We start from the raw sequence: 26,747 nt of genomic DNA on the forward strand, positions 1-26,747 counted from the left end.
CTGAGGAACCAGACGGGGCGCACAGTAACCCACGGCAGGAACGGCCCGAGTCCATCCGAGACGCGGAACCACGCGCGGCCCCTTTAAGAGGCAGTGTCCCAGCCTAGGGCCGTGACGTCATAGCAGTGTAGCGGGCGGAGTAGCGCGCAGCGACAGCGACAGCGTGAGGGGGTGGGGGCGAGGATGGGGCGGGGCGGCCACTGACTGACAGGAGTGCCGGCCGACGCAACCCAGCCCGAAGCGGGATCGCCCCTCTCAGGCCCCGCCCCATCAAGACCCCGCCCCGCCCCGCGCTGGTCTTCCCAACAGACCCGCCCCACCCCAGACCCCGCCCCCCGCAGGCCCCGCCCCGGCGCACGCCCCGCCCTCGCCCCAAGCGGGCCTCGCCTCAGAGCGCGGTGGCGGCGGCGGCGCTGCGGGACTCTGGCGGCGGCGCTCCTAATGGCTGCGCGCGGGCCGCGGTGAGGCGCCGGCCGACAGCGACGGGCGCGGGCCGCGGGGCAGGAGAGCGAGCGAGCGCGCGGCCGGACACCGGCCAGGCCCGGCCCGACCCGCCGAGCCCGCGATGCGCCCCGGGGCCGCCCCCCGGCGCAGCTGACGCGCGGCCCGCGGACACCGGCCGGGCGGCCAGGCCACGATGGCGGGGAAGGCGGCCGCCCCGGGCACCGCGGTGCTGCTGGTCACGGCCAACGTGGGCTCCCTCTTCGACGACGTAAGTGCCGCGGCGGCGCCGGCCCGGCCCTGAGCCCCCGGGACCCTGGGACCCCGAGGCCGGATCTGAGTCCCGGGATCCAGTCCCTGAACCCGGGCCCCGACCCCCGAGCCTTGGGACCCTGGGACGTGGACCCGGGCACGGAGCCCTGGGACGCCGGGCCCTGACCCCTGACCCCGAACCCCGAACCCCGAATCCTGGACCCTGAGCTGCGGTCCTCAGAACGCGGGTGCCCTGTACGCTGCGGTCCTGAACCCCCGAGCCCAGGGCGCTGAGCTCCGCCTGCACCCCCGGCCGAACCCCCGGCCCCTGAACCCCGGTCCTCACTGTCGTCCACGCCCCCGGAGCACCAGACCCCACCCGGTGGCCCCCCGCCCCCAGCCCCTGCGTCTGGCCCGTCCCGCCCGCGGGCACCCCCCCCCCCCCCCGGGGCAGAGGCTGCTGGGCGGCTCTGGTGGCCGGAGCGGGCGTGACCGCGTGCGGCCGCGCCGTCGGGGGCCTGGGGGGCCGGGGGGCCACGCGGCCCGGGAGCTGCGGAGGGGACGGCCAGGCCTCGGCAGGGCCGCTCTCCGCCCCGCGCGGGGTGTCCCGAGCGAGCTGGCGGCGCTGTGCCTGTCGCTGCCCGACGCCGCGTGTCCGCTGCTGCCGCTCAGCCCCGCAGGCCGAGGCCCGGCCTCCCACGCCGCACGTGCCGGGACAGGGGCAGGGCGGCGGGCCCCACGCTCCCGCGGGCTCCGACTGCGCCTCTCTCCTGGCTGCGGGGCGACTCTGTTTCCATCCGGAGCGGCGTGGGGTTCGCGCACGGTGCGGAGGCTCAGCCTGCGGGACACCGTGTCACCCCTGCGCCCGCGCCCAGCTCCTCAGTGACGGGGGCTGTGGCGCCTTGGCTCGTGGTCGGGGTGGGGCATGGGCTTGGCGACCGTCAGCGTCCTTGGCGCGCAGGGGACGGGCGTGTGCCTGTGCCCTTGTGGCTGGTCGCCTGCGCCCCCTCCGGAGGGGCCACATCCAAACCCCGGCGGTTGCCTCGAACTGTGACTTGGCCCAACGTCCCGCCCCCACCTGTTGGCACCCCTGCTCTGTCATGTCCCCTGGAACGGCCGGGCCACATGAGTCCCCACGGAGGGCCCCTCTGCTTGCTCCTCACCCCGTCATGACAGGTGAGGGTGTGACAAACACCCGGATGCATTGGTCCTCAAACTTTTGCCTCTTACTGTCTTAGAGTCCACGGACGACCCTGAAACGCTGCTGGCTGCGCGGGCTGTGGCTCCCAGCGTCCCCACAGCGGCAGAGGGAGGTGCTGGAGGGCCGAGGCCGCGGGACGGCCAGGAGCGGAGGGAGGGGCAGTCGCTGCGCTGTGTGCCCCCCGAACACGCCCCAGGTGTCCTGGGCCCCCGCCGCAGGGCCCGCTCCCGGCCGTAGCCCTCCCCGCACCAGCACAGCCAGCGGTGCCCCCCGGCTTGCCCTCAGAGACCGTGGCTGTTCCGTGAGCCCAGCGGGTCTCTGCCGCCCGGAGGGGAGGCCAGCGCTGTGCTCCTGATTGTCCTGCTGGAGACGGCGGGTGTGACGAGCGAGGTCCCCAGCTCTCGGTGCTGTCGGCCTTCGCTGGGAGCGAGCTGACAGGTGACCTCCCGCAGGCCGAGGCTTCGGTGCTGGGCCGCCCTTACATGGTAAGGCTGCTCCTCGGGAAGGAGACCCGGCCAGGCGGCAGGACTGCGAGCACAGCTCGCTCTTGGGCGGCTGCCTGCAGGGCCGTGTCCTGCCGCTCGGAGCTCAGTGTCAGCTTCGAGCTCGTTTCCCATTTTGCTCCGTCCGCGCCGCGCAGCCCTCTGCCCTGGGGTTGCAGGCCTCTTGTGCAACTGCGCTGCTGAGGCGCTAGCGGGGCTGCAGGCCTCCCAGGGCCTTGCAGACAGCAGGTGTCCCTGAGCCACTGCCCTGGGCTGAGCGGGGGGTGCGGCACCTGCGGCACTTGTTCCTCCCTCCCCTGCCCCATTACCCCCCCCCCCCTGCTCTAGGTCCACCCCCCCTGAAAGCCCCCTGCACCTCACGGCCCCTCCTGCTGCTCCACTCGCTGGGTGCAGCGTGGGCCCTGCTGGCTGCCCTCAGCCTCTTCTCCCCGCTCTGCCTGGCCCTCCACCTCCGGGCCTGGCGGGAGCCCCCAGGACCTCGTGCCTGAGCGCCGCTGACGGCTGGGTCCTCTGCTTCTTCGAGGACCTTTGTTTGGCGATGGCTTCACTGAGGCAGCTGTCACATGCCACACACTTCAGCACCTAAGTGTCCAGACCCGGGGGTTAGCGTGTCCTCAGAGTTGTGTGACTATCACCAGCCACTCTGAGGACATTCTTCTACCTGAAGAAGAAACTCAGTAGGCCTTGCCTGTCGCCCCCTTCTTTCACCTTCTTTCACCTTCTTTCACCTTCTTGCTGCGCACACAGCTCCAAAGCAGGCTCCCATGTGCCTGTCCGGCGCTAGGTATTGGCTTGTTGTGAACGTTTCACACAATGGAGTCACTCGTGTTCAGCCTGGGTGCGCGTCAGGGCTGCGTTCCCGCCGGCGTCTGTGACCTCCCATCTGTGGTGGGCACCCGGCATCTGGCCACTAGGAGTAGCACTGCCCGGGGTTTGCGTGGGCGTGCGCTTCCTTTGTCCCGGGCACAGGCCTGGAGGGGCACCAGGGCTTGGTGGGGACTCCTCCTTGACCCCGCCAAGGAACTGCCAACCGTGTCCCAGGCATGGTGGCTGCCCCATTCTGCAGCATCTCCTCCCAGCAGCACCACCGTTTCTTTCCCAAGACCCCTCCTGGGCTCTGGGACACCTGCGTTTGGCTCTCATCCTCCCTCCACCTCCCAGCAGCGCCACCTCCTCCAGCCACGCTTACCTCCTGGGGAGCAGAAGACTCAGGCCTCCGAGGGCCGTTGCTGTGCAGACACCAGGGGGCAGGGAGGGGTTCAGACCCAGACCCTGAGCCCAGCATGCTGTCGCCTGGGAAGGCCCAGCGCCCAGGCCAGGGCCCAGGCTCCCAGGGGGTGGGCACGCGGTGGTTCTTGCTGTGCACACAGCTCCAAAGCAGGCTCCCGTGTGCCAGGCTGGGCAGACGCTGGCTGCCAGCCTCTGCACAGGCCCCGCCCTGCTCTCTGGGGCCCCCGGCCCCATGGGGGTGTCTGTGGCAGTACGGCCCCTGACCTGAGACCTCAGCATACTTCCTCTGTGGGAATTGGGTCTGTTCGCCCGAGTGTGGGACTCTGGGTTGTGGATGGGGACGGGCGGTGGTCAGATAAGCCGGTGGTCCCAGTCCGGTCGTTACGGGGCAGCTTTCTCCGTGTCAGGAAACCACGTCTGCGCCCTGCACACCTCTCACGCTGCCTGCCTTTGATGTGGCTCTAGTTGGAAGTCACCGTGGCGATGGTCCGAGAGCAGCCACTCTTGCCCCCTGGCCCTCACTGGCTGTGCTCAGCCGCTGCCGGCCAGGCTCTGGGAGCTCACTCTGTCGTCTGCAGGGTATCCTGTTTTCATCAGCTCTCCAGTCGCTGAGGGAGGGGTTAGCTCACTAGTTGGGGGCGCACTTCTATGTAAAGTATTCACTGTTTTGCTTATATGAATGCAGGTCGGCCCTGGAGGACAGGGACACGTCCACTGCCGCTCAGCCCGGGTGACTCGGGGAGGTCCTGTTCTGGTGGGACATCCCCGAGAAAGACCCCCGCGCTTGGTTTGGGGCCTGCGTGCCCTCACGGCGTACACCGTCGGCACGGGGTCTGCACGTTCCTCCTGCAGTGGGGGAGGAGGGCCGCGCTGCCTTCTGGGACCTGTCTCCTGCGGGCGATGGCCAGGTGTGGGGGCGCGAGGCCTGTGCTGCGGTGACCTGGGAGGACAGAAAGCGGACCAGGCCAGCCTCCAGCAGACCGTCCCCGGGGATCCCACTGATGGGGAGGGGAGGTGATGGGGGTGGCTGACTGCGGGGAGGTGCAGGGCTCCGTAAGGGACTGTGGGGTGACGACTTCTCCAATGTGTACTGCCTCCGCCTCTGCTTGAGTGGGTGGGCGGGGGTCTCCTGCTAGGGGGTGCGCTTGGTCCAGGAACAAGGTCCAGTCGGCGGGAGGTCAGCCCCAGACCAGTGGCTGGTCAGAAAGGCGGCGGAGGGCCTCAGCATCATCTCAGTCACCTGTGGTCATCCCTCCTTGAGACTCGGCCCAGCCTTCCCCGTGGTCACACTCGGGCCTTTCAGACAGGGTGAGTGAGCGTAGGGGGAGTGACTGTGGGCCTGGGGACGAGAGAAGGTGGCGTTTCCCCAGATGACTGTAACGGCGACTTTCAAGCATTACCTGCTGCTGGAGATGGCACTGGAGCAGTGTCTCCTCGGAGAAGGAGACTTGGGGGGGCCCAGGGCTCCACACATCGCAGGGCAGAGGTGAGCGGAGCTGTGGGGCCACGTTGAGTGGTGGTGTGGTGTGTGCACATGACCGGACATGACATGGAGCTGGCGTGGGTCTCCAATGGCCGCCAGGTTGGGAAGTGACAGGTCCCCCTGCCCCGAGGCTGGACCTGGTGTTGCCAACAGAAAGGGGTTTCCTGGGCTGACAGGTGCCCGGGCTGTCAGGGGAGCACACAAGGGCACCCACGCTCGGGGACGTGCTGCCCCTGGTTTTGGCTTTTCTTTTAGCGAGTAAGAGTAAGTTCTTCCAGGAGCATGGCCTTGGAGTCAGCCTCTTACTGATCTGGGACTTGTCTTCTTGGGCCATCAGGGTCCTGACAAGGGGTTGGGGGTGCCGCGTGCACTGTGGGCTGCAGTCTTTCCCCTGCCTGAGCAGGATGCCCTGGGGGTTGGGGTGGCTGTCCCCCAGTTCCTGCCCCATCTGACTGCCTGGCACCATGAGGCCCACGCTGACCCCTCGTCTCCTCCACCTGCACCCTGCCCTGCTACTTCCTGTCTACCAGGCCTTCCTGGCTCATCTTGCTCTGGTCCGAGAGCGTGGGAACTGGTGTCTGCGTCTGAGTCCTGGAGGTCAGGGCACCACCCCTCTGGCAGAGTCCTGCCCCAGCGCACTGGCCTGGGTCCGGACAGCCATCCTTCCTGCCCCACCTCTCAGGGCCTCTGAACAACTAGCAGTTATTCTAGGAAGTAGGTCTCGGTGGAGGGAAGTCTGCCTTGAATACCCCAGGTGAGACCATACTCCAGTGTCTGAGTGCAGGCAGTGAGTGCCACAGAAAGGCAGGAAGGCTGGAATTGTCCCTGCCTTCTGTCACGTGTGGCTGTGGGCACGTGACTGGACCTTCTGTAGCCTGTATGTGTGTCAGGAAGGCAGGAATGACATCTGGCTTGGTGGCTGCAGCAGGTCCGGGAGGGAATGGAAGCCCTGGCAGGTGTGTGGCATTGGTGTTGTCAGGTGTCTCTGGGTGCCATCCTCAGTGGGTCTCTGTCCCCTCTTTCCTGGCCAAGAGCCTCCTGGTGGCGGCAGCCGTATCCTCACTTGTGTCCAGGGCCGAGCAGCACTCAGGCTGCTTGGTGGGTCCATCAGCTGTCCCCTGACCATGGCCGAGGGGACCGCCTTGTTTTGCCCACCCTGTACCTGTAATGACATTCGGCCGGGACCAGACGTGCTCCCGTCATTGTGCTTCCGCCCCAGCCGCTCCTTCACGAGGACCGCCTTTACCTTCTGTCCCTAGCCCTGTGCAGCAGTCAGATGCCGCACCCTGAACTGGTTTCAGCTTTGTGCTTTGGTCCCTCCGCCTTCCCTCTTGATAGGGATCTCATCACGTGGCATTCCATTCAGGTGTGCTGGCCTCTGACCCACCGGCGCAGGGGCGGGCTCGGGGTTCTCCGTGGACTGCTGTAGGGGCAGAGTGGACGCAGCTATGGGAATCAAAAGAGCGGCGAGACTGCTGGGTTCCTGGACCCTGCCATGCTCATGTCCATAGACACCCATGTCAGAGCGCGGTGGCGCTGGGGGCGGGGCGGTCAGCCCTCTGGTTTGGGGGGAAAGTGCGGGTCCCTCTGGCAGTATCAGTCCTTAGGAGCGGGCAGTGGTAAGCAGGGTTCCCTGGAAGGGACGTGTGCACCCCAGGCTCCCCTCCCACTGCCTCTGGACAGGGCGGACTCCAACACAGGCCGGTGCAGAGAGGGCTTCTCGCAGGTGACTCCTCTGCCCCCGGCCTCTGGGTGTGGTGGCCGCTTGAGAGGGCTGTCCCCACCTCCCTCATTGCCTCGCAAGCGTCTCTGGTAGCCTTGCTGCCTGTGGGGTGGTGGTTCTCTGGTGCACTCTCACCTGGCTATGGCAGGCCCTCTCGGGTGGAGAATTTCTATGAAGGGGCAGCTGTGGGCCTGACGTTGGGTGGGACGGGGGCTTCAGTGCTGCAGGGACAGGTCTGTCATCGTCCTGATGGACCTGCGGTGGTTCTGGTCTGGGCTCGTCGTCCAGTGAGGACTGGCTTTGCAGGACAGCGGGGGGCAGGTGTCGGATCCAATGTTCCAGCTACTTCACGTTAGAGGAACGAGGGGAAAGACTGCTTGAGCCTTCTTTCTCCATTTAGGGATGACATTTTACTTCTTGTGACTGCGGAGGTGAGGGGCACTCAGGCTCAGAGGTCGTGTTCACTGGCCTGGCCTCCTGCTGTCCCCATCAGATGTGCTACTGCAGGATGGTTTCCGCCAGACTTGCTGGCCCCGTGCTAGTTGGCCGTTGGGGAGGCCTTGGAGCATGTGGCCCTTCCCTTGGAGCCTGGCCCTCGTTGGTGAGGGCGTGTGCTCAGGGCCTGCAGCCCCCCTGGAAGGGCCTGCAAGGGGGTTCTTCTGGGCCAGCAGCTTCATTAGCCACACTGTTCATTAGTCCCAGAGGCCACAGAGCAGGCGAAGGAGGACGGGGTCCTGAGGATGAGTGTGGGGGGCAGCTGCTCCGACCCCGGCATGGGTCTCAGCTCTGAGCACCCCCCACCCTCGCCCCCCGGCCTACTTAGACTTTCAGGAACCATTGGTGGATACCTGCCGGCTCTGTAAGAGCTGAGAGCGTGGAGTCAGGTCAGGAACTCTGGCCACGTGGGCGAGCCGGCCTGTGTGGACCAAGACCTGGGCTGAGTGGTCACTGCTTTCAAAGCCATCCTGAGGTCTCCTCTGCAGAGCCCATGGGAGCCCAGGAGGCAGGCACAGAAGGGTTAGGGAGCGGACAGACCCCTCGTCCTAGTTTGCCGAAAGATGCCCTCTGGGCGCCCTCAGAGTGCTGTACCGATTCCGGGCCCCAGGCTTGACTGGGGTGCCTTGCTGGGCACTGGCTTTACCAGGCCAGCAAATGTTTACCTGGCACCTGGGTGCAGAGCACCCTCTGCGTTTGCTGCACTGTAATTTGGGGTGACTTGGGACTTACTTTCAGACGGATTCATTCTGTTACAAATGACATCTGTCCAATTCACAGTCAAACTTGTGGGAACACGTGTTTTGCTTTTCTTTTCTTCTTCATCACTGTTACGGTTTTCAGATCTGTTGCAACTTCCTGTTTTCACTGTGCCGCTGTGGCTACCCTCGTCCTGCATCCAGGCAGTGTGTCTGCACGCGGTCCAGGCGGGAGGCGGGAGGCGGGGCTGCGTGCAGGTCTGGGGGTCGTGGTTATTAACGCTGCAGGCAGAATCTGGTGAGCAGGGGCGACTGACCAACTTGGGAAACAAAAGTAGCGCCCTGGTGGCCCATTCGATGACGGTACAAGACTGTCACCAGGACCAGGTAGGGTCTCACCCAACTTTCTGAACCCTCCAGGGTTCTGTCCTTACATACATGGCCCGGGGGACACTTGCTGTTTTTAGAGGGGAGTTCTTAGGGCAGGAGGTCTGGGCTCCATGCAGGCTAGCCCGGGATCCCCCCGTCCTAGCCTTCAGGATTCAGTGGCTCTGCTGAGCTGCCCAGGCTCAGCCTCAGCTGCGTTTGCAGGCACGTGGGGGATAAGGGTCCAGGAGAGCTGATTGTCAGGGACTGTTGATAGCGGGTCCTGGCAGCCTAGGGCTCCCCAGTCACTCGTGTTTAGTGAGTCTTCCTCAGGCCTGAGCCCCTCTCCAGGGGCTGGAGGGGGAGCAGGGAGCACCCCTGGGCCTCCCAGTGGCGGTGTTCCAGTGAGCATGCTGCCTCTGTGGGCGTCCTCTGAACTGGCCAGGCAGAGAGGCTGAACCCTGGGAGCAGCCTGCGGACCTCTGGGTGGGGGGCCCTAAAGCCCCTTATATGCTGCCTTCCCAGTTTCTGCACATACACACCCCCAGTTTGCCACACCTCCCCCATCAGTCCTAGCCTAAGACAGGAGGGGTCTGTAGGGTGGAGCCTGAGGAGCAGGTGAGATCACAGGGCATGAGAGGCAGAGAATGGAGGATCCTCAGGTTGAGGCCAGGAGAGGCAAGGACGGGATGGGGCCTGAGAGGGGCGTCCTGGGAGTGTGGGGAGGGGTGTTTCCAGAAGGGCTTGCTGGGGGTGCCAGGAGTGGGGCCCCAGGCAGGCCCAGGAGCCAGCAGGCGGAGCCATGACCCGGCTTCACGGAGCAGAGGTGCCTCCAACGCTGTCAGGGTTCCCTCTCCTCATCCTGCAGGCATGGGGTGCAGCCCACTGTCAGGGCAGGGGGCCTGCGCCGGAGCCTGGCTCAGGGCTTCTGCTCTGGGCCTGAGCTGCCCCCAGCTGCCAAGTGCAGCAGGAGGTGGGCGTGAGGGTGACTTAGGATGCGACGCCTGCCCTAGGTGTGGAGACCACAGACAGCCCCCTGGGCACGAGGCCGGACTGGGGCGAAGGCTCTGGGGTGTGGGAGCTGACCTAGGGAGGTGGGAAAGGGAGCCCACTGGGGCCACCGCGGGGCGGCAGGCAGCAAGCGGGCCTGCTTCGGGAGCTGCCGGCTGAGGGGGAGTGTGTTTGAGCCCCTGTTTCCTTTGTGCCCTGCGGACTGCAGCTGATGACCCGCCTCTGCAGCCTTTGGGAGATGTGGTGGGGTGCGGGGGCCCCTGCCTGGCCCCACCATTGTCCTCTCCCAGGGCGTGGCCCAAGCGCGGATGCCCGCTCCCTCCTGCGTGCCCGCTGGGGCCTGCAGAGCTGCCTGTGCTCTATCAGTATTTTTTAAGCTACTGATAAGTGAGTCAGTCCGGAAGGGGAAGAAGCGGGGCTCCGGGCCCGGCCAGAGGCGAGGAGCTCAGAGCAACTCAGGGAAGTGCGGCTGGAGGATCGGTGTCCATGCAGGGGTGCCACTGCGTGGTGCATGGGGATGGCCCCAAGAGTGGGGTTCGCTGTGGACCGACCCCTGAGGAACCAAAGGTGACAAACATGAAGGCACCACCCCATGTACTTTCCAGGCTTATTTTGTTCAGCCGTCACCTGAGGGAGGGGAGAGAACGTGAGAGAGAAGCATCCATCAGCGGCCTCCCCCACACGCCCTGACTGGGGACCGAACCCACACCGGTCGGTGTACGAGACAGCGCTCCAACCAACTGAGCCACCGGCCAGGGCCAGTTCTATTTTAGTGTAATTAAATGTCCCCTGGGGAGAGAGCTAAACATTTATCCCAGTTTCTGGGAGAAAATTGGTGTCTCTGACCCTGGCCTTGCTAATTTTAGTTTTCTACAGTGAGGGACGTGTGGACCGCCTCTCGGAAGGCCTGCAGCGCCCGTCCGTGTTCTGCGGACACAGAGGCCCGCACAGACAGACCTGGTCAGATTTCAGTGTGCGTGGCACTTGCTGCTGCTTCAGGAATCTGTATGTGGATGAAGGGCAAAGCTTTATTTTGTAGGAGAATAAACACCCACTTCCCTGTGGAATATAACGTGATTCCAGCCGCTTGTTGCTTTTCAGGGGGAAAGTCTGGATCCCAAGTTGGTGACCCTCCCTCAGAGTCTGTGTTGTCCCTGGTGTGCCATGGGGCTGCAGGCCCGGGTGCATATACTGGGTCTGCTTCCTTCCAAATTGGAAGCGGCACCCTGTGCCCCAACATCTGTCATAGTGTCCAGTGTCCTGGAGTGCAGAGTGTAGAGCAGAGGGACCCCCAAGCTGGCCCTTCCTTGTCACAGATAGGCCGCAAGCCCCTTATACTGAAGTTATTAGATACACAGGCATCTCAGCAGCACATTTGTGGGTCAGGCATCTGCTGCTGTTTTGTGCCTGGCACGTCCTGGCTCCATGAGGTTTCCCTGGCATTTTAGCTGCCATGAGTGAACATGACGAAATGTCCTCACGGAACACCAAGGGGCGGTGAACAGGGTTACATACACGGGTATGTTTATGTCCTACACATAATGTGTGCGCATCTCTTACGAGGTCTGTCGGGAAAAAGTCCAGCCATTGTTAATGTAACGAGAATGGTTTGCGTGACATCGATGGAACCCGGCAGCCAAGGAGTGGACTGGAATGCGCGTGTGTGAACAGTGACAACTTCACTGTACATGTCAGCGGGGGCGGTAGATGCCATTGACTGAGCGTGTGTACTGTGTTGCCGTCCCATTCAAAGTGACTGAGCGGGTAGAGCAACGAATCTGCATCACGTTTTGCGTGAAGCTTGAACATTCCTCTGCGGAAACTATTCAGCTGATTCAGAGGCCGCAGCTGTGGGCACCTGGTGGTTGGCAGCTTCATCACGACAACACGCCTGCTCACGCATCACGTCTCGTGCAGAGTCTTTGGTGAAACATCCAATCACCCACATGACTCAGCCCCCCTACAGCCCAGATTTGGCCCCTGGGACTTCTGGATTTTCCCAAAACTAAAATCAGCTTCGAAAGGGAAGTGATTTTAGATGGTTGATGAGATTCAGGAAAATACGATGGGGCAGCGGATGGCGACTGGGAGACCTGTGTGGGGTCCCGAGGTGCCTGCTCTGAAGGGGACCGAGGCGCGAGCGTCACTGTCCCGTGTACTGTGTTTCCTGTGTCCCGTATCTTCTTTAGTAAATGTCTTTATTTTTCAGACTGCACGGCTGGGTACTTTGTGGAGAGACCTTGTGCACTGTCCATATGTGCACATCACACACGTGTTCACTCCCTGCTGCTGGTCAGTCTTTGAAACGGGGCCACTCAGGTGGCTGTGACATCTGTCCTCATTGCATTTGCATTTTCCTGGTTACTTGTAGCATCGTTTTTGAGACTTTTCTTGGACTTTCTAGACTTTTTGTTTTAGAATTGTCCAGCCCTAACAGGTCTTGTCTGTAACTTACCGAGAGTTATTCTGATAAGGAGGGGATAATAGGGTTTGTGGAGTCGCCGCACTTCTTGGTCACCGAGACCGAGTCTTAGGGTCATTTACTTTCTCAGGGCTGTGTTCATGTGTACGGACAGGCCTGTGTGCAGGACTTTTGACTGGAAAGTCATGTTTTTCCCTCCATGAGCCCTGATACCCACGTGGAAGTCCCCGACCAAAGGTTTGGCAGTCTTGCTGCCAGGAGCAGTCAGATGTCCCGTGTGGCCCTCATTGCTTGGTCTCCACCATGTGACCTCAGCAGAGACGTGGGCCTCCTCGGCCAGTGCGCTGTGACAAGTAGCTGATGAAATGGGAGCATCTGTCTCTGGTGAGGTGGCAGGTGAAGGTGCTGGGGCCAGGCAGACGGAGGGGCGAGTGGTCCCTGCTGGAAGAAGCCCTTCTAAGGGGAGAGTCCTACCTGGCCGGCCTCAGCACTGGCCATGGAGTGAGGGTGCCTTCGTCACTGTGACTGTGGGCTTAGTCTGTGACAGGTCACTTACAAAGTGAGCTAGGGCAAGGGTGGCCGCCAGGTGGCTGCGTGCAGGGCCACCACCTCAAATGGGCTGCTACTCTGGGCCTGTGCTGTGAGTTAATTCCTGCATGTGGTGTGAGGTGGGGGTGCTCCCTCCTTCTTTTGCGTGTGGCTCCTCATTGCCCCGGTCCTGCGGCTGAAGAGACTCTTCTCGCCCCACTCAGTGGTGCTGGCACTGGCTGGAAGCGTGCGGGGTGCTTCTGGACTCTCCTTTCTGTCCCCTGACCTGTACGTCTGTCCTGGGAAATCAGGACGGGGGAGTCCGCCAACTTTGTTGTCTTTTTTCAAGATTGTTTTGGCTGCTCTGGTCTCTCCCCTTCCACACAGATTCTAGGGTCAGCCCGTCACTCCCCACAGGCGGGACAGCTGGGGTCGCACTGGACCCACTGGGGGCTTTCGGAGTGCTGTCGCCTCAACTAATTGCTGCTTCGCACCCACGAGCACTAGCTCCTTGTCAGTCTGTTTCAGTGGTGTTCATAGATCTCAGTGCAAGTCCTGCCCCCTTTGCCTCTGTCTCCAGGCCCCTCCCAGAGGCGGCCACCCCTGCTGCCCACACTGTGCTCTTTGCCCTCCTGTTCGGATGCCAGGAGACCTTTCCCTGCCCACTCACTGCAAGGGGACCCAGCTCTGGCGTCCGTGGACGTCTGCGGACCAGCGCTCGTGACGTTCCTGGTGGCCAGATGCGCAGAGCGCTGGGGAGGTGCTGGGCAGGATGGCTGGGCTGCCCTCGGGCCTCGGTGCACCTTCCCCGTCAGGACCACTGATGTCCCAGGGTCAGTTGTCCAGTTTTTCTAGCTGTCGGATCTTGAGAGTTTTTCCTGGCCCTGCTTGTCTGGCCGTACCCATTTTTCCTTTTTTTGTTTTCCTTTTTTTCGTAAACAAATTGCAGACCTAAACGACGTGTGACTCAGTTTCTAAGTTCAGTCATCAGAGTACACTGTTTCTTGTGGAAGCCCTGCTCACTGAGCCTGTGGACAGTCCCCTGACTGGTCCCCCCACCCGCTCTGTCCCCTGAGTGTGACTTCAGAGTGGTGAACTGTCTGCCCCTCCTCTCCGTGTGACCCTCTCTACCCTGACCCCAGCTCCTGCTCCTCAGTCCCTTCTGAAGAAGGGACAGCCTCAGGCAGGGTCCCGGGGTGGGAGGGTCCCATGCAGACTGCTCCCCAGGCTCCTGCTGCTGTCCCACCCCCGACCTGAGGCATCTCAGCCAGGCTTCCTGAGCTCTTGGTCCCGACAGCACCGGCTGCACCACGCCCGTGCTCCTGCCCTCACCAGCCAACTGTGACTCTCTCTTTCCCCAAACCCAGTGCGATGCCAGAGCACTTCAGTCCTGTGTGTGGAGCCGTGGTCTGGGCTGTCCACGGCTGGCCTCTGTGCCAGGGACCCTGTGCCACCAGGGCTCACGGGGCCCGCATGGCCGTCTGAGATGGTCAGGTGTGTCCTCGTCCCTGGCATCCACTGTGATGCAGCCTGTGGCCTCTGGCCCCCTGTCCTGCCTCTTCCTTGTTCTCCTCCCATGGACAGTGTGTGGCCCGGTCTGTCCCCTGTAGGAGGGGGGGCTCTGCGTCTGCCCGCCTCGCACATCTCTGGCAGTAGGCGGCTTGCAGACCAAGCGTAGCCCAGGGCCCAGGAACACATTTGGGATTCACGTGGGATGTGCAGAGGCCTTAGACGAGGGTCACGCCACCCCCTCTTCTTGTCCTCTGTCCTTTAAAAGAATGTCCAGGGCAGATGAGGGCTGCGGTCTCTCCTAGGCTGGCTGGCGACAGCCAGGCCCACGAGCCATGGCTCCGATGTGGGCTGCACTGTGCACGGAGGTGGTGGGCCGGGGCTGACCAGGCTCCACAGAGAGCGTCCCTGGGTCTCTCCTCAGGAGTTGGTGCAGAGGACCGTGTGGGCAGAGAGCCAGGCCGGGACACCCGTTGGCTCTGTTCTCTGTCACCCACTGCTGGCTTGTGAGCCCCTCGGTGGCCTGTCGGGCAGTGTGTCTGCAGTGGAGTGGCCTTTCTAGGGTTTCCACACAGTGGCCCTGAGCAAGGGGTCCTCAGGCTTCTCATCTCCATCTGGCACTCCCAGGTCGCCTGCTCAGCCTGGCTCACCTCGTTCTTTCACACAGTGTCCTCTGCCCATGGAGAGCAAAGCAGAACCTTCTGGAAAACTTTCAAAGCAGCAGTCATCGTACTTGAACAATACGCAGTACTGAGCTTGTCTGTGTTGTAAGCATGTGGTGCTGGCCACACTGCGCTGGGTCCTTCGAGTGCAGATCACGGCAGCCCCAGTAAAGTAAACACGGGCCTGGTTCCAGAATCACAACAAGTCGCCCCTCTGCCGTGCTGAGGGCTGCTGGGAGGCGGTGCCAGGTGAAGACCTGGGGAGACCCCCCCCCGCCCCCGACCAGGCAGAGGGACTGAGAGAGCGGAGGGCGGGAGGAGTGAGCAGGAGGCCGGTGGAGGGCAGGGTCAGGATAAAGGTGTTGGCCGGTGAGTCTGCAGGGCAGGGGTGGCTTTGGGCTTCTGGGTGTGAGGGCAGCTCATTCGGGTGGTCGGGAGGAGGAAGCACCTGCCCCTGCGCACGGCCTGGTGGGGGGAAGGGGCTTCTGGAAGGTGGAGTCTCTGGGACCCTGCTAGGACCGAGGTGTCCTTGTCCTTGGGACTGGGGCTCCTAGGACACCAGGCCATGAGAGAGGGTGCAAAGGGCCACTGGAGTCCTGTCCTAATTTATATACACTTTTTCTGTCTAAAACATTTGCTGACCCCTCCCTTGGGGCTCAAAGCATAGGTGGGTAATGGGTGGTAACGGCACGAATTCCAGCGTTGGCAGGCCTTGGACAGCAGCTGGCGCTTAGTTCAGAATCTGGGCCGTGGGGCCGCAGGCTCTGAAGCAGCCCCACCTGGCGCCCAGGTCTCCTTGCAGCCCCGCCGCGCCCTGCACAGCCCGTGGCCCTGGTGCGACGGTCTGGCGCGAGTGGTCCGGGACGGCCGGGTGGGGTGGCAGCCCTGCGTCTGCTGAGGCTGCCCCTCTGCACGGTGACCAAGTGTCTCAAAGCTGCATGTGGGCCGTGTATTTAAATCAAGGATATCAGACAGGAGCATATTCACGTTCACAAGTTGAACAAAAACGCTGGTACTTTGAGTTTCGGTGAGTGAGTGCAGAGCGTAAGCAGGGCAGGACAAGCTGCAGGTGATAGGAGACATTGTGTGCTCGAGAGACCCTGACTGCGGCTCACTGTGCTGAATAACTTTAAAACCCGGAGCACCTGTCCCTCAGGACTGCTGGTGAGCAAGGAAGAGCGGGCGGGTGTCCCACAGAAAGGCTAAGCCCGAGAGGCAGCAGAAGGCAGGACAGCAGCCCCGACTGTCCTGGCCGTGTGGCTGTGCTGCTTCTCCCTGGCTGGCTGGCTGGGCTGGGGGAGGGATTCAGTGGCCGGTACGCAAGGCGCCGTGATCCAGAGCGGTTCTAAAGGGGGCGCACCCTCTGGGAGGTGGCCACATCCCACTGCACCAAGGTTCTCAGGTTCTCAGCACCCGCCTAGGAGCTGGCAGCCACCATCTCTGCCAGACCCTCCCCGGCACTTGCTGCCCGGCCTCCTCCCCTGGCTGGCTGACTTCTTGTTGCCGTCCCCTCGGTGTGGCTGGGGAGGCGGGGGGGCCCCTGGCGATGGGGCTGTCCTTCACGGTGAGACCGTCATTGGTCCTGGAGGCGGCAGATGAACTGGGATGGCAGTTTGTCCCACAGGCCCCTCCTGACCCAGGAAGCCCTGGCTCCCAGTCCCGCCACTGTGCGTTGTAAAGAGCATCTGAAATGTGTTTGAGAGGCTTTGGCCCCGGTCTGTGGACATGTGACACGGGGTTTTCCACGGGGGCTACTGTCAGGCCCAGGGCCTGTCCCGGTGCCCCTGGGCGGTCCCTCCGTCCATGACCTGTTCAGTCCTCATGCGCATCCTCAGTAGAGCGCAGGCTGCAAAGGCGGCACTCATGTGACTGAGAGTCAGCTGCAGGCGGTGTCTGGTATCTGGAGAACGCGTGTATCAGGACCCCTTCAGAGGCGCCGAAAGCCTGTGATTGAAGGCACACAGTGGTTTGGGAGGACAGAAGGGGGGTGCGATGCTGGTGCCCAGCACCATCCTCTGTGGGGCCCCTGGCTGTGGCTGTGGCCGTGGTCCCAGGGCCTCTGAGCGTTCTTGTCTTTGCGCTGCTGCGTTCAGGGTGTGTGTGTTCTCGCACCGAGTGTTTGTGAGCGTCTGCTGCGGGCCGGCCCACGCTGTGCGCAGGGACAGCACCCCTGGGCTCGCAGCTGTGCTGGCCGAGGGTGCGTGGGGGAGCCTGCACCCACCTCATGAGGCAGAGCTGCTGTCGACGCAGAGGCGGGGGCCCGCTCAGCTGTGGCGCCCCTCTGCCAGGTGACCCCTCTGCTGAGCATCCCTCAGCTGGTGACCCCTCTCTGCGGGGTGACCCTGTGCCAAGTGCCCACTGGGCTGGCCGCAGACAAACATCAGCAGGTCATTTCTGCAGCGTCGCTTTACAGCTTCTGCACAGTTCAAAGTGTCCTGCACGTGATAGAGGGTATTTTATTTTTTACTTACTTTTTATTTTTATTTTTTTATATAGAGAGGATATTTTAAGTGGTACATATTTGAGGACTTATTTTAATTCCAAACCTGAAACAGTTAAGGAATAAGCTGAAGAGTGCCCTGAAGCACTTTGCATCCCTTCTCCCGTCAGCGCCTGGCAGCGCTGCCTCTGATGCAGGCGGTGCGTTGGGGGTTGGGGTAGCAGCCGGTCGGAACGCAGACGTCGGGGAAGGCTGGCTTCGGGTGTTAGTGCGCGGGGTCGGGGTCCCACTCCAGCCGCAAAGCCACCCCCCCCACACACATACATGGCTGTTTCCTCCCTCCTGATCCAGAGTCTGGACACGGGCTTCTGTCATGGAGACGGCTTTTCTGGGGTCTTAGGAAGGAAGACCCATTGCTCCGCTTTATCACCTGGACCAATAGCGGTCAGGGGCTGTGTTGGGAACCTTGGGCAGCCTCGGTGGCCTGGTGGTGGCCTCAGGCAGGCTGTGCAGCACTGGTTGCTGGGAATGATCTCAGGCTGGGACTGTCACCTGGCCACCTGCATTGCTGTCCTCAGTTCTCCAAAGAAACCTATCAAAATTCAGACAGCTTAAAGACATTTGTTCAACTATGTTCAGATAACTTAGAAAAAATTAATGCAATTGATAATTTTTAGCAAAATATACAGGGTCACACTGACCCTAGAAGAGACAGAAAAGCTACATTGGCCCATAATTAGAGAAAAAAGATTGATGGACCTAAAGCCACTGCCCCCGAAAAGCTCCATTGTAGCTTTTCATCAGTGGGCGCTGCCCAGCTGCGCAGAACACTCACCTCCTTCTGCTCACATCGCCCCAGCTCAGGGAGACCAGGGCGCTCCGAGACGCGGGGGCTGCCAGGCCGCACCCCAGGGCAGCTGCTGCCAGGTCTCGCTCTGCCTGTGGGCAGAGCAGCCCTCTCAGGGATGCTCCAGCAGCAGAGGACGGGTAGGGGTCTGTCTGTGTGAGACCCGGAAGCAAGTCCTTGTGTCAGGAATGTGATGTAAACCAGCAGATACTCACAAGTCAGCAACTGCTTGGTAGGAAAAACCCCTCATTGGCTCATCTCTGTAGATGCTGGAAATATAGTTGATGAGATTCAGCATCTCTTCGTTAAAAAATTATTACTCTTAATAAAATTGAAACAGGTAGATTTTCCCTTAATTTGATTTTAAAACATGGGGCTCAGATGTCTCCATTAGAGCCCGGGTTAAGACAGACAGATACCTGCTGTAAGCAGGGTTATTGAATGCAGCTCCAGGACCTGTAGCTGGGCCCTCGTCATTAAACAAGAGAAAGTGAAGGAAAACATTGGAATGTGAGAACGGAGAAACAAAGCTGTTTTTGACATTTAGAAATCACATTACATAGTTACCCATTTACATATTTACAAATCATATTACAGGGACAGTGATGAATCTGGAAAACTCAAGAGAATCTACTGAGCGCCCAGATTTTAGTCATGAACTGAATATACCTGACAGTGGCATTGTTACCTTTCGGGGCAGAAGAGACCCCATTGGTGATGATCAGACATGTGAGCGTGACCTGGGGAATGAGACTTGTCTGACGACAGCCTGGATCTGGCGAGGGGCCGAGCAGCTTAGGCAGAACTAGTCACTTTTCCTGGTAGGTGCTCAATAAATGGTATCTATTTTTAATTCAAGCAGTTTACTGTCCAGATTATCCAAATTGTCACTCCTGTTCTACCTTGTCATTTTACTAAGATCTCTGAGTGTGTGCGTGCCGGTTTGGGTGTGAAGTTTCTTGAGGGCAGATTCTGTCGTGGCATCTAGATCCTTCCGGAGTGGGTCACATGCGAGTGTGTGGCATGGCTCAGGGCGGTGTGAGGAGCCCTCTGACTTAAAAACACGTGTTTACCCTGATGGCAGCTTTCAAAGTTCATCTCTTTGCTCGCTCATTTGCTGGATGAAGTGCGAAGGCTCCTTGACTTCACAGTGAGGCCCGAGGCACGAGGAGAGCTGGGCTGTCGGTGTGCCCAGTCTCAGGGACCATTGCCCCGCAGGCTAGGGACAGCACTGTCCTGCTCCCCTGCACCCGCCCAAGCGGGAGGTGTGCACAGAGCGGTGAGCAGATTTGTGTCTAGGTCTGGACACCTGTTTCGGTGGGGAGCAGCCATGAAGAACTTCACGGTGCAAACACCTGACTGGCGCTTTAGGGCTGGCAACGGCTCTTCTGTTAATCTTCCAGTCTGACGAGCCTCCCAGGGAGCCCGTGTCGGTGAGGGGCTGTGGTAGCCGGGGACAGGCCTCGTACTGACATTGGCTGAAATCGCTGCTTCACCCTCGACACAGGGGAAGGCTTGGAGGGGAGGCTGCTGGGGGGCTGGTGGTTCGGCTTGTCGCCCGGGGCTCCCACTCTCCTCCCTCCCTGCCACTCCCTGGGCTCGTGACAGTCCCTCTGGGACAGATGTTGGATGTCCCCATCAAATGCTGACACCACACCCTGTGGAGTCAGGAAGGAAGCGCGTGGAGCTGGGGTGAGGGGCATGCCCTCAAAAACCCAAACGGAAAAGCCCACCTTTTTCTTGGGCAACTTTTATAAAACTGCTTAGTTTGGGAAAGTTCTAGATTTACGGCCAGGTCGCAAGCAGCACAGGCCCCTGTGCTTCCCTCACACGAGCGTCTGGGACTGGGGTCCGTTTGTCAGAGCTGAGGAATGAACGTCGGTGCAGCCCTGTTGGCCAGACCGCAGGCTTGATTGGGGTCATACCGGGTTCTCCACCGATGTCCCTTTTCTGTCCCAGGGTCCTGCCCAGGGACCTGCATTTAGCTGCCATGTCTCCTCAGTCTCCTCTGCATGCAGCGTCCCTCGGCCTTGTTCCCAGCGTGCAGGGCACTTAGCGGAACGGAACCTGCAGGGCAGAACGTTGCTCTGGGTGTCGGAGGGAAGAATGAGGGACATGAAGCCAAAGCCAGGATGTGACGGGACGCCACAGGAGACTGTGTGACGCTGTGCCCTTAGACTCTGCTCAGCCCATAAAGCAGCCTGAGATGGAGCCAGGCCAGGAGCAAACGGTGCCCTAAAGGCCCGCAGGCGGCCTGGCGCTGTTTACAGCACGCTGGGCTCCTGAGCACAGCGGCGCTCTGGAGTGGTGAGGACTGGGGTGTCGCAAATGCGTGAGCCTGTGACTCCGCTGTTTGTCCCCAGCGCCTAGTGCCACATCCCAGACGGAGTTGTAGGGGCTGCACTTCACACCCCAGGAGGCGTCACCACACACACGTGTGAGGGATGTGTTGTGCTGGGGCCGCATTGTCGTAGCTGTGATCTCCCTGAGTGACAGGAATTTTACAGCATTGTCGTCATCTCATGGACCCCTGTCCCATGTGCGGTCTGTCGCGGGCCCAGTGTTGCTGTGCAGCTGTGACTGTACACATGTATCAGATCATCACGTCATATACCTTAAACGTAGGCAAGGTTGTATGGCAGTTATATCTCAATAAAGCCGGGAAAGAGAGAGGCCAGTGAGACGTGTTAGAACCTGCAAGGAGACGTAAATGTGCGTGGGCGCCCAGCGCGGGACGGAGGTGGCGTTTCAGGTGGAGACGATGGCTTCTCAGTGTGGTCAGAGCGCTGGGCCCGCCCCAGTCCCCGCGCCAGACGGAGCTGACGGGGTCAGAAACTCACCGAACTTCTTCCGGTCTGGGAGCCTTTGCCTTCCAGCCCCTCACGCTCCAGCCGGTCTGTAAGTGACATTCGTGTTCGGGATATTTGTTTCCATTTAGATTGGCCTGTGTCTGCACCGAGGCCCTGTTGCTGTCCTTGCGGTCCAAACAGCCCACTTCATTGCTTCAATAGCTGGGTATTTGAAATGTATTATTTAATTTTCTCTGAGTACGAAGTTTATTGAGAAGAAACAGTGTGACTTGCACTCCCACTTTTTTTGCCTCTTTACGTGATGCCTTAGGGCTCAAGTACAACATCTGGAAAAAATCATCACGTGCCGGCCGACCCCGGTGACGTCCTTCCTGGTGCTCCCTGGCCCCGCCTCTGCCAGAGCCGGTTCCGGTCTGCGTGTGCTTCTCCCCAAAGGCCCTTCGCCAGCTCGCAGTCCAGGTCTGGTGTTGCCAGAGTTGTTTCTAGCAGCTCCACGAGATCAGCGAAACTATTGGCTCTCTTTACCTAAAGCCCCGAGCTTTCCATTTCAAGCACATTATTAAATATTTTCCTGAAAAATTAACGGGGATTGAAATGTCATTGCCTCACATGTGTACGTTTGCTGCCTGTATTTGTAAAAAGTGAGGCTACAAGTCAAGATGGCATCTTCTTCGTGTTCTCTTTCTGAAATTCGTATAAATGCTGGACATATGGGAACACCTGTTTAGTTCTGGCCACGGCAGATGGTGTTAAATTCAGAAACTTTCTCCATCCTTTTCTTTGGATTGTCATCAGTTCTCTCCGGTGAAAGACAGTTTTAAGTTTTATTTAAAATGTTTTGTTCTATGAGGCTGACTTGGGAGATTCTAACCACATCCATAATCATTTGGACACTGGCGAAAAGTGGGAAAGAGCAGCCTGATCCCACTTCCCTCAGCAGACCGCAGGCAGCTGAGTGTATTTACTTCCCGGCTTTCCCCGCAGAAGCCCGTTTATTTGAAGTTCTGTGAGCCGTGTGTATGTGGGTGAGGAGGAGTCGCGGACGAACGCAAACAGCTGCTCCCGGCGCCGCCCTCGGGGCTGCCTTTCCAGCCAGCCCTGCTCCTGCTCGGGGTCCTGGGTGGTTAGGGGTGTGGGGGACCCGAAATGTTGCCTGTCTGGTTTCCTTCTTACTCGTGCAATAGTTTGCTTCTCCCTGGCTGGTTTGGCTCAGTGGATTGAGCGTCGGCCTGCGAGCTAAGTGTCGCTGGTTCGATCTTCCAGTCAGGGCACATCAGAGAAGGAAAACTCTGACTCCAAAGAACCTCCGCTGCCTTGCGGCATACCTCTTCAGGGGAAAGGCTAAGGGAGTAAACCCCGACAGAAAATCCGGAGCCGGAGTCCCTAAGGCGGTTTGACGTTGTAGTCAACACCGGCAACTCCTGCGGCGCACCTGAAGCCAAGCTGTATTGACTCCGTCTTTCCCTTGGACCCTTCAGCTGCGAAGAGAGGGGGGGTCTGCTGCATGGGCAACAGCAGACCCTCCATATCACCCTGCCCAGGCTCTGTAGCTTCAGCTCCACTGGAGAGGACACTCCAGCGTCATCGCAAGATGTCGACTCAACACGGGAGGAGACAGATACCGTGTCACTCCCGAGTCGGACTGCACAGCCATTCTCGGCGGTGCAGATAGACTCTTAAGAAGCTACACCATCGTCTCTCGAGACGGACGGCTGCCGACGACGAGTTTGCTTCTCACTGTCGCAGCAAAGGGCCCGTCTGACGTAATGGCTGTGGCTCCTGTCCACTCCCCTAACACGCACGGCTCTTTGGGGAAAGGATTTCTCTGGGCTGCCCACCACAGATCTCCCTGCACCCAGCTGCCACCTCACCCATGGTGGCTCTGGAACTGCTGCCCCGGCCCCTCTCCCCGGCATCCTGGCTTCTGCCCGGCTCCGTGACCACTGTGGTGGAGACCAGGCTGTGTGCGCAGCCATGAAGACCCAGCAGGGTCAGACGGCAGGGCCGAGCGGGGATGCCTTGCTCCAGTCCCCAACCCCTGAGGACTGGCACCGCTCCTGTGCTGGCTCAGTGTGCTTTTCTGGGGTCACAGGACAGCCCCAGGCCTGTTGAGTGCTGACCCTCTTTGCAGGCAGAGGGTGGGCTCGGAATCAGGCAGTGGGCGAGTGCTGGGCGTCGCCCCGGGTTCCAGGACCCGGTCCCAGGGGGTTGGGGTCCTTGCCCTGGGTGCAGCGGGAGCCAGAACTCTTGCCTTGGCTCCCGGCTGTGGGGGCTGCAGAGGGTCCAGGCTGGGATGTCGCCCTCCCACCTGCCCCTCTGCCCCCCTCCCGGCTGGCACTCTGCCCGCCCTGGGCCCACCCTGCGCACGACACAGACACCCTTCTCCTCGGCTGGCCAGCGGTGTGCCTGCCAGTCTGTCCTGGACGACCTTGGACACAGCCTGTCTGCACGACGGGAAGCACTGGGGTTTACCCTCTACATCGAGTAGGTGGCGTGTGGCGTGCAGCTCCCCCGTGCCGACTGGCGCTCTCGTGTTCGGAGAGCTGGGGCTCGGGGCCCGCAGGACATGGGCAGCATCCCTGTAACCGGGCCTGAGTCCCAGAGCAGACCTGTGTTTGCCGCTGGGTCTGCTCTCTTCTGCCGTTTCCCGGAAACGCACGTCACGACTGGCCGTGTTGATGGGAGCCCACTTGAGGGTCAAGAGCTGTGGCTGAGACAGCCTGTTCCAGGGTTCGTGGGTGCTCAGGGGCTCAGGAAACTGAAGGGGGGCCTTGGAAGGGGCACTCTGGCAGGGCAGGAACACGGGGCATGGAGGAGGGTGCAGGGTGCTCCCAGTGCGGCCGCTGTGCCCGAAGACAAGTTCGAAGGACAGAGACAGCCCCCCGGGCCACTGCTGACTGTGGCGGTGAGGGCCAGGCTCCGCTTCACGTGGCAAGTTTATGCAGAGACGGGAGGTCGGCAGGGCACCGGGAGGCCCAAATCCCACCAGTGTCACCTTGGTCTGTGACTCCTTGAGTTACAGGTTTATCTGGGTTGTGACACACCTGCCCTGAATGCAGCAGTGGGTGTGACTGGGGGAAGCACCTGGGTCCCTGCGTGCGTAAGGCCCGCGTTGTATGGTAAGAGTGCGCTTGTCCACGGGGCTGCATCAGGCCCAGCCCGCTCGGGCGCAGCTGGCGAGTGACATCTACAGGCGGGGATCTGAAGGATGGGCCTCGGGGCCTTGGCGGAGACGCTGGGTGGGCAGAAGCAGGCATGGCCAGTGCCTGAGGGGCTGCGGCTGGGATGGTGGGGGCGGGCCAGCAGCTGTGGGCAGGGCCGGGCGTGGTTCCCTGAGCCCCCGTCGGGACATGGGGGCAGCATGCCCTGTGCTCCCAGGTGGCCTGGAGCCCCTGATCTAAGAGAGGAGCCTTGATGAGCTAGGTGGCTGCCCCTTAGGGGTGCACTCTGAAAAGTAGGGACAGAACAGCCCTGACAGATTTCTGGGTGATTTTAGTCCTGGGCTTATTCATTAAATGTCAGTGATTTGGCTTCTCTCAAAATTTGTTTTGGGATTAGGCTCAATATTGAACTTCCATTGAATGAAAACTAGGATTCTGAAATTAAATATGCTGAAGAAAGTTATTTAACCCTTGGGAGATGATCATGCCCCTGTAAAAAATGTTGCCAAACTTTAACATCCGTAAAAAAAAGCCAAGCGCCCCCCCTTTTTGTGTCTGTTTTCAACACTGTGGAACGTGAGCCTGTTCGGGACCAGAGCTTAGCGCAGACACCAGCCTTACGGAGTCCGCAGCACGTGGGTGGAGCGTGTCAGCCAGCACTTGGTGACAACTTGCTGCTTGTCCCCTGCTGGCCTCCGGGAACTGGAGCGAGTGCCTGACTCTTGTCCCAGAAGGAAGTCAGAGGACACCGCTTGCTCCCAGCAGCTGTGTGCTTCTGTTTGCGCCTGGACTGTGCTCTGGGCAGTCTGTGTTCTCCGGACACTGAGGGGCGGGAGGGCCCGGCGGCTGTGGGTGGACATCGCAGGTGTGTGGCACCCGTTGACAGGCGTGTCTCCTGCATACCCTGCTCCATCCTTTCCCTGGGTCCTGACTCTGGACCTGAGGTTGGGTGTCTGGCCGAGGGGGCTCCAGCCTGCTCTGGCACCCCTGGCTGTGGGGGCGCATGGTGGAGCTGCCGTGCGCGTGGGGTGATGTCTGTGATCCCCACCGAGGATGCGGTGAAGGCTAGGTGGTAGTGGCCCTGCACAGAGGGCACGTGCAGGCCGGGGCGTCCTTGCTGACCTAAGGGCAGGCCAAGTGCACAGTCGCCTTAGGTGTTTTCCTTCAGGTTGCTTCTGAAGGAAGGAGGAAGCGTTGGGGACCAGGGACAGGGCCTGTGGTGCCTTAGCACCAGGTGTCACGTGGTGAGCCTCGGCCAGTGACAGGGCTGGTTGAAGGCTGTGCCTGCCCTGTCCCTCCTCTTCTCCACGTCCACCTGTCTGCATCACCTCCTCCCTGTCTACACCACCTCCCTGGTCCCTGCTCTGCGGGGCTCCTGACCTGCCCTCTCTCTTCCTGGTGACCACTGGGCCTCTGGGGAGGGAGAGCTGGTGAGGAGAGTTGGCACATTTCTCAGGCGTGGCAGCTCAGGCTAGCTCCGCGTGCAGACCCGTGTCGGCTCTGTCCCTCTGAGTTCACACCAGCCCCGGGGTTTTCAGCTGCCTGCTGATGGCAGGGCCCAGGCTACTGGGGGGCCCTGGGCTCCAGCCATGGTGGGTGGGGGCACGAGGGACTCAGGAGCGGGGGCTCCCGATGGGAGGAGGGGGAACCGAGAAGGGGAATGGAGGGAGCAAAGACGAGGGCGGCAGCTCTTGGCCTTGAGAAGTTGGGTGAAGGCCGCGGAGGATCTTTCTTCCCCTCCCAGCCTGGCTGGAGCCCAGCAGCACAGCTCTGGGCCCCACGGGGGACGAGCTCTGGGTGCCTGGCCTTCCCGAGTGGAGGGAGAAGTGGGCCAGTGCTGTGCTGTGCTGGGAGGCGGGTGCGGCTGGGCAGTCCCGTCCACAGGCACACGGGTCCTGCGCCCCCGCCGCTGCGCCGGACCCCGGGGCCAAGGGAGCCCCCCCGTGGGCCTCCTGGAGCCCCTGCCGCCCAGCCCGGGGCCTGGGACCAAGGGAGCTGTTCTGGTGAATCAGCCTGGCCTGTGGCGGGGGGCCTCCAGGGATCCCTGGCCCTTGGCCTGACTCTCTCCTGCATGGGAGCCCCTGGCTGGATGGGAGTGTGGTCTCGGCCCTGAGCAGGGCGTGGCTCTGCTGTGACTCCAGTGGAAGGAAGGCTTCTCCCGTGTTCACTTGCCAAGGGCCCTACTTTTAGACTCCAGGTGTTCTGAACGTGAATTTTAAGAGTTTAAAAAACCCTCGGAGACTCAGCTTGTGTAGAAGGGATGCTTTGACTTTACTGCTTTGCCACTGTGACCTGAACGCTGGTCTCCCTCGTGGGCCCCGTGGCCGCCCAGGGTGACGGGCTCCCCAAGGGCCCCCTGCCCAGAAAGACCCCACACCATGCAGCTTTCCTGCTGCCGGGGGCCTTGTCACTGAACCACCTGCCGCACATGTTCTGCGGTTGGTCCTCTTGGCTGGAGAGCAGACAGCTCCCGTGGCTCCCGTGAGGCTGTGCTTCGTGCGAAATCACAGACGGGACCGTCAGCTTCCGCCTTGTTAGCTTTCAGTTTCATCTTCTCTCCCAACATTTATGACGAGGAGTAAAGTTCCCAAAAGGAATAGGATCGCGTGTCCTTAATGCTTGGGTACCCCCGCCTCAATGGCCTTGAACATGTTAGTCCGGTTTTGTCACACCCTGACCCCGCTCGTTCTCGTCTGCGTTTCCGAGGAAGTAGCAGACAATAGAAGGCTCCTCTCTGGACGCCGCAGCGGGAAGGTCATTGGCCAGAGTGCAGTTTTGGTTTTGTTTGCTCTTCTGGTGGAAGCTCATACAGTGAAACGGGCAGATTTAAGTGCACGTGGACTGAGTTTGACAACTGCTTGTGTTGCAGCCAAACCGTCGTCAGACTGTGGGGTGTGGCCGTCACTCCAGGAGGCAGCCGCACCCCGAGGGGCCAGGCTCTGGTTCCCCCTGGGCCCCAGGGGTC

The 26,747-nt window shown here is 61.0% G+C and overlaps 1 protein-coding gene across 2 annotated transcripts in view; it reads left to right on the forward strand.

Moving 5' to 3' along the window:
• The first annotated feature begins 391 nt into the window (after positions 1-391).
• INPP5A (inositol polyphosphate-5-phosphatase A) overlaps positions 392-26,747 on the forward strand; it is a 138,749-nt gene continuing 112,393 nt past the window's right edge. The window contains exon 1 of one of the 2 annotated variants that reach the window (XM_090278801.1): positions 392-712. In XM_090278801.1, the coding sequence (XP_090134927.1) occupies positions 638-712 (75 nt within the window). In that variant the 5' untranslated portion in view covers positions 392-637. The remainder of the gene's footprint in view (positions 713-26,747) is intronic. The other variant, XM_090278800.1, reaches the window with a different exon arrangement.

This window comes from Furipterus horrens, unplaced genomic scaffold (genome assembly GCF_987537825.1).
Source record: "Furipterus horrens unplaced genomic scaffold, mFurHor1.1.pri manual_scaffold_5, whole genome shotgun sequence".
Classification (NCBI taxonomy): domain Eukaryota; kingdom Metazoa; phylum Chordata; class Mammalia; order Chiroptera; family Furipteridae; genus Furipterus; species Furipterus horrens.